This window comes from Diplotaxodon limnothrissa, linkage group LG17 (genome assembly GCF_057381915.1).
Source record: "Diplotaxodon limnothrissa isolate DT_005_m linkage group LG17, D_limnothrissa_male_GT1.1, whole genome shotgun sequence".
Classification (NCBI taxonomy): domain Eukaryota; kingdom Metazoa; phylum Chordata; class Actinopteri; order Cichliformes; family Cichlidae; genus Diplotaxodon; species Diplotaxodon limnothrissa.
Genome location: NC_140612.1, coordinates 27,333,606 through 27,340,391, shown reverse-complemented (window position 1 = coordinate 27,340,391; position 6,786 = coordinate 27,333,606). Strand labels below are relative to the sequence as shown.

Here is a 6,786-nt window from a genome sequence, read left to right as displayed (position 1 = left end):
AACATTTAAATTCGTCAACATTAACTTATATCATAGGTCTAAATAGAACGTACACAGAAGAACTATGAGAATGTTTTGAAGCTTGCTTAGTCTTCACCCAAAGCATTAAATCTGCATCGCTCATACCCGAGTCCACATGCTGAGGCAGATGTATCCCATCGCTTAGAGGCAGGCACTGCACGTGAGGGATGAAAGCTGCATTTGTGTCTGTCAGCACATCTCAGGGTAATTGTGGAACAGCCAGGCTGCCCTTCAAGCTGGATGATTAAGATGATCATCTGCATGTTTCTCAGGATTACAGCGAGTGATTAGACACAAGGAGAGGACCAAGAGGCGTGGATCACCTCAACCCCCCCTCTACACACACACGCTTGAGCTACAAAAGGGGCCATCCTGCCACTGCTCTCACTCTAAAAGTCCCAGTGTTGTGTGACTGTGAAGAGGGACGGTCTTTGCCTACTTCACAGTAGACCACTTGGGCTGTGAGGTCTGAGTCCAGTTTGTAACAGAGTCCAGCTACCTTATCTGAGTTTTGGAAAAATAAAAAATGGGCAATTCAAACGGCTGCACCGTGGACGACCTGCAGGCTGTGGAGATGCACCTGTGGTACAAGAAGTTCATGACTGAGTGCCCCTCAGGGCAGCTCACCCTGCACGAGTTCAAGCAGTTCTTCGGGCTGAGAGGTTTGGACCCAGAGGCCAGCGCCTACATTGAGCAGATGTTTCGCACGTTTGACATGAACAAGGTGAGATGAGTCTGGATTTCACCACACATTTAAACACAATCAAAGATGACAGGATGCCTCAAGAATAAAATAGCGATATAACGATTAGAAGCTAATGTAGAAGAATACATCTATGATTCTCTGAAAATGAAACATGAGCAAATAATTTTCTTTAGTTCTCAACACGTGTGTCTAAACAGTGTGTATCTCCATGGGGGATTTATTATAATGTGTCATATGTACATGTTAAATAAAAATATAAGCTTATGTTACCTGCATATTTCCTTTGAACCCAAATTATTACTGTTTCTCTTTTATCTTGTTATTATTTGTGAAAAAAACATTAACTTTTAATTAAAATTAGACACAATTAGAAAAAGTTAATTCTTTAGGCTGGTTTTTGTTGATTTACATATTTGTAATTGATGTTTGGAAGTTCTGATGAATTATTATTTTTTAACTACAGGAGTCATAACATAGTGTATTCACAATAATGAAAAAGGCAGAAAAAGCATAGGATAGTCTTTCTGTAGAAGCTGGAACAAAATATTACCAGTAATTCATCGATTTTTTATTTTTAATGTTAAAAAGGTAAAATAAGACTGAATGCATTAAATATTTTATTTAAAAAAATAGCTGCTTACCACATTTATCTGAACGTTGACTACGCAAAAAGGTATTTCTTTCATAATATGAGAAATTGTAGGAAAATTATCTGTTTTTTACAGATAAGTGTTTGGGATTCCTCATATCTGCGGGTTGAAAATATTATTTTGATATTTCCTGACGGTTACTTTCTGTTAATTGAGATGGTCTGTTCCTTGCTTCTGAAATCTTTAATGTTACATTTAAAATAAACAAATGAGAGAAAAAACTTCTTAAAACATGTCTAGATTAAAAATACTTGTATCATTCAAGGACACGAGTTCTCTAAAATTAACCTCCCTTACAACAAGCTTGAATATATGAATAAACTGCGCATCAGACAGGCTGGTCCAGAGGCTGATGTGGCAACTATAAAGACACAAATATAGTCCAAACATCTGCAGAGAGACTGAAAACTTTATACTGAAAGACACAGCTTACTAAAAAGGTGCAACGTGCACAAATTGATGCAAGCAAAGATAAAAATACCTCTAAGACATTCAAAGAAAACACCAATACATGCAAAACAACCACAAAGACGCCATTAAACTACAGAGACACACAAAAAACAGAAGCAAAATCAACAGAAACAGAAACAAAACAGATGATGTCATACCTGGATTTGTGGTTTCAGTGTAGGGTGCATAATCTACCTGTCCTACCCAGTGTGAATGTGAGGCACCAACATATCTAGGAAATTCCTGCCTGTTTGGAAAACCCATGTGGGGAAAAAAAAAAATTTAACAGAAAGACTTTAAATACCAAAATATATTAGACTTGCAAACGCATGTTCTAAGTATAGGGAGAGTGTGTCCCCTGTATCCCCTTTGATCCCCAGTTTAATTGAGAGCATCTTTGAGGTAGCAGTGGGGTCATGGCAGGATGTCTGTCTGAGGAGCTGCATGCTATATTTAGCCCCCCACCCTGCTCAGCTTACAAAAAATGCCACGGTAATCTCTGAATGATTTAGACAGTGAGATTATCTGTGAATGCATGCTTTGATGCTGAGATTGTTTAGACGCAGACAGGAGATAATCCTCCGTCCTGGCGTGCTTCACTTCCCCTTGGATTGTTTTTGGAGCTGGGGATCTATTTCAGCTGAGGGATGATGCATTTGTTTAGTGATTATAATGAATATAAAACATGGATGGTCGTGGTTGACACTTTGATTCTGCAGGACGGCTACATAGACTTCATGGAGTACGTGGCCGCTCTGAGTCTGGTGATGCGGGGAAAGATGGAGCACAAGCTGCGCTGGTATTTCAAACTGTATGATGTGGATGGGAACGGCTGCATTGACCGCCACGAGCTTCTGAACATCATCAAGGTACAGTCATTCCATCGTGCACCAGCCACACTGCATGTCTGAATATTTGTTTTAGCCTCTAATCTGGCAAACATACTGATTTTCCTCATCTTCTCCCAGGCCATCCGTGCAATCAATGGAAATGAAAATCAGGAAACATCTGCGGAGGAGTTCACTAACCGAGTGTTTGACAGGATTGATATAAATGGAGATGGTGAGTGTGCGCTGGCACAGTACGGAGAAAAGGGTTTAGGACAAAATAGATCATGGGTGGACAGAGATTAGACATTCACTCTCAAAACAAAACATAAGAGACTAAACCTGATGATTTTTTTTTTACTGGTTTAAAGTAGCTTTCTAATATCTATCAATACACATTTATAATGAATAAAAACAGGAAGTATAATGTTGCTCAGTTAGATGTATACAAAGTACTGAAACAGTAGACGTATACTACTTATAGTAGTTCTTATCACATAGAGTATACTTAGGAATATAAATGATATCTACATGGTTCATCATGTACTGAAATGAACCATAGCCAAAGACCACCGCAACATGTGTTTTAACCTATATTTGTTTACAATTTGAGAAAGTACTAACAGTTCAGTTTTACTCTGTTATTATTATTATTATATTATTACTACTACAGGTGAAACTACTGTCATACTTAAAGGTACTTTTATAGCAAATCTGAGCTAAAAGGCCACCATTAGAAATAAAAATATGCTCTTAAAGGTACAGTCGGTCATTTTTTGAGGTTATTTAATAGGAAATCTCAATGTTTGAAACACTCCACCTTAAAACTTGTCGCTTTTAGCTTTCTCTCTTCATGCCAGCTTTCCTCTGATTCACTGCCTTCCACAAACTTGCGCTCAGACCGTATGAGAAATATCTACAGTAGCCCTGACAAGTCAAACACACTGCAGCTTAACACGAAAACACAAGCAGATAGAAAAATCCTGCAAAAGACAAAAAAAATATACAATAAAATAAAATAAAAGGCAAGGCAAGGCAAGTTTATTTGTATAGCACAATTCAACAACAAGGTGATTCAAAGTGCTTTACAGAGACATTAGAAACAAGAACAAATAAAAAGCATGATTTAAAATTGATTAAAACAAGCAAATAAACTAACTAACTAATTAACAAACAAACAAACAAACAAACAAAACAGTATATAAAATCAAAACAGATAAAATCAGAACAGTAGATAAAATCAGTAGTTAAAATGTAAGTTTTGAAATTTAAGCTTAAAGTGTGGATTTGGTGCTTTATTCAAATGCAGCTGAGAACAGGTGAGTCTTCAACCTGGATTTAAATAAACTGAGTGTTTCAGCTGATCTGAGGCTTTCTGGGAGTTTGTTCCAGATATAAGGAGCATAAAAGCTGAATGCAGCTTCTCCGTGTCTGGTTCTGACTCTGGGAACTGATAAAAGACCGGATCCAGATGACCTGAGGGATCTGGATGGTTCATACTGGGTCAGGAGGTCATTGATGTATTTTGGTCCTAAACCATTCAGAGCTTTATAGGCCAGCATCAGAACTTTAAAGTCTATCCTCTGACGGACAGGCAGCCAGTGTAAGGACCTCAGAGCTGGACTGATGTGGTCCACTTTTTTGGTCTTAGTGAGGACTCGAGCAGCAGAGTTCTGAATGAGCTGTAGTTGTCTGACTGATTTTTTAGGTAGACCTGTAAAGATGCTGTTACAGTAATCAAGCCTACTAAAGATGAATGCATGGACTAGTTTTTCCAGGTCCTGTTGAGACATCAGATCTTTTATCCTTGATATATTCTTGAGGTGATAGTAAGCTGACTTTGTTATTGTCTTAATGTGTTTTTCTAAGTTTAGGTCTGCATCCATCACTACACCCAAATTTCTCGCCTGGTTTGTGGTTTTTAGATGTATAGATTGAAGTTCTCTGGTGACCTGTAATCGTTTTTCTTTGGCGCCAAAGACTATTACCTCAGTTTTGTTTTTGTTTAGCTGGAGAAAATTGTGGCACAACCAGTCATTGATTTCCTCAATGCATTTACCAAGAGCCTGTACAGGGCCTCGGTCTCCTGGTGACATTGTGATATATATTTGTGTGTCATCTGCATAGCTGTGATAGTTTATTTTGTTGTTGTTTATAATCTGTGCCAGTGGGAGCATGTAGATGTTAAACAGAAGGGGTCCCAAGATGGAACCTTGGGGAACTCCACATGTGATACTTGTCTGCTCAGATGTGAAGTTACCTATTGATACAAAGTATTTCCTGTTTTCTACGTATGTTTTGAACCAGTTTAGTACAGTTCCTGAAAGACCTGTCCAGTTCTCCAGTCGTTTGAGTAATATGTTGTGGTCAACTGTATCAAATGCTGCACTGAGATCCAGTAAAACTAGGACTGACATTTTTCCACTGTCTGTATTCAGACATATGTCATTAAACACTTTGGTCAGAGCGGTTTCAGTGCTGTGGTTCTGTCTAAAACCTGACTGGAAGGCATCGTAGCAATTATTCTGTTTTAAGAAGTAACTGAGCTGTTGAGAAACTGCTTTTTCAATGATCTTACTTAAAAACGGGAGATTTGAGATCGGCCTGTAGTTGTTCATTTGTGTCTTGTCAAGATTGTCCTTTTTCAGTATAGGTTTGATTACAGCAGTTTTTAGTGATTCTGGAAACACACCTGATAATAAAGAAAAGTTGACGATCTGTAACAGGTCTGACTCTAAAGTCTTTGAGACCTTTTTGAAAAAACTTGTTGGCAGGACATCTAAACAGCAGGAGGAGGAGTTCAGTTTACCTAAGATGTCCTCCAGGTCTTTGCTGTTAATAGGTTGAAACTGTTTCATGGTGTTTAAACAGTTTTTTGGTGGACACAGTACATATCCTGGATCTGCTGTTGATGTACCAATTGCTTGTCTAATTTTTTGGATTTTTTCAGTGAAGAATTTGGCAAAGTCAAAGCTAATAAAACACAATGCAAGTGATGTGATGAATAGCTACAGTAAACAACTCGTAGCAAACATATGAACAATGTGATTAAAAACACAGTTACCTGCATCTCATTTTCCTTCACAACACAGATGGATTCTGTGCTTTCTTTAATCGTCTCATTGCAATCGCATGCTTTGGTTTCTGCTGTCACTTCTGCAACTGTTGTTGCAGGTTCAGTGTGTTTGACCTCTCAGGGCCACCATAAATATCTGCTCCCTTTGACAACAGAGTAGAAAAATTGCCTTAAACTGAGCATTTAGAGCGGTCCGAAGTCTGAACTTAGTGGTACATACACTGACCCCATATTTAATATGAGCATCCACCAATAGATAGGTCCATTTTAACTGTTGGGTTTTATATATTTAAAGACCCATTTAGGAACAAGGTTGCAAACTATCTTAAGTTATAAATACTGTAATAAGTGGTTCTACTTCATGCTGTAAGCTTGCCTCTGTATGATTAATAGCTATGTAGAAAATTTTTGCAAGTTTAGAAGTTAAATGAGGATTTATAATTGCAAAATAGGTTATAGAATACGAGTGAAATGAGTCCAGAAACCTTCGTAAGCTTATGTGTCTGTCTAGCTGGGTGTGGGTGTTTTAGTGTATGAATGTGTTCTCCATAACTGTGAGATTAAAGGGATGCAAACAAACAAAATAATGACATAAATAAAATGAAAATATTCACCAAATCAAAATTTAAACTTGGAAGTGTTAAACGTGTTTTTGGAATCTCAAACGTTTCTAAAAACACGTTTATCGCCTTTGTAGTTGCAAGCTACCAATGATAATAATTTAAAAGAAAATAGCTGGAGGAAAGTTAGTGACATTTACTGACATTTTCCATTGTTTACTTAATATCACGGCACCAGTAATATTAAAATATCATATCAATATATCAAACTGTCTGTTATGAACGTGACTTTGTTGCAGGGAGAAATGACAAATTAGCCGAAAACCCACTCAAATCTGACCAAAAACAACATGTGTCTCTTCCAACAGGGGAGCTTTCCCTGGAGGAGTTTGTGGCAGGCGCTCGCAGCGATGAAGACTTCATGGAGGTGATGATGAAGAGTCTGGATCTCGCCCACATCGTGGCCATGATCCACAACCGGAGGCGAAGCGTTTAG

The 6,786-nt window shown here is 38.0% G+C and overlaps 1 protein-coding gene across 1 annotated transcript; it reads left to right on the top strand.

Moving 5' to 3' along the window:
- The first annotated feature begins 547 nt into the window (after positions 1-547).
- guca1aa (guanylate cyclase activator 1Aa) lies at positions 548-6,786 on the top strand. The gene is made up of 4 exons (XM_085375479.1): positions 548-745; positions 2,547-2,696; positions 2,796-2,889; positions 6,659-6,786. The coding sequence occupies exons 1-4, from the start codon at positions 548-550 to the stop codon at positions 6,784-6,786; spliced, it is 570 nt and encodes a 189-aa protein (XP_085231605.1).

Excerpts from the sequence above, each read along its gene's own strand:
- guca1aa (XM_085375479.1), top strand. The coding sequence starts at position 548 with ATGGGCAATTCAAACGGCTGCACCGTGGACGACCTGCAGGCTGTGGAG. Across the intron at positions 746-2,546 it reads GCACGTTTGACATGAACAAG|GACGGCTACATAGACTTCAT; the intron begins GTGAGATGAGTC and ends TTGATTCTGCAG. Across the intron at positions 2,697-2,795 it reads AGCTTCTGAACATCATCAAG|GCCATCCGTGCAATCAATGG; the intron begins GTACAGTCATTC and ends ATCTTCTCCCAG.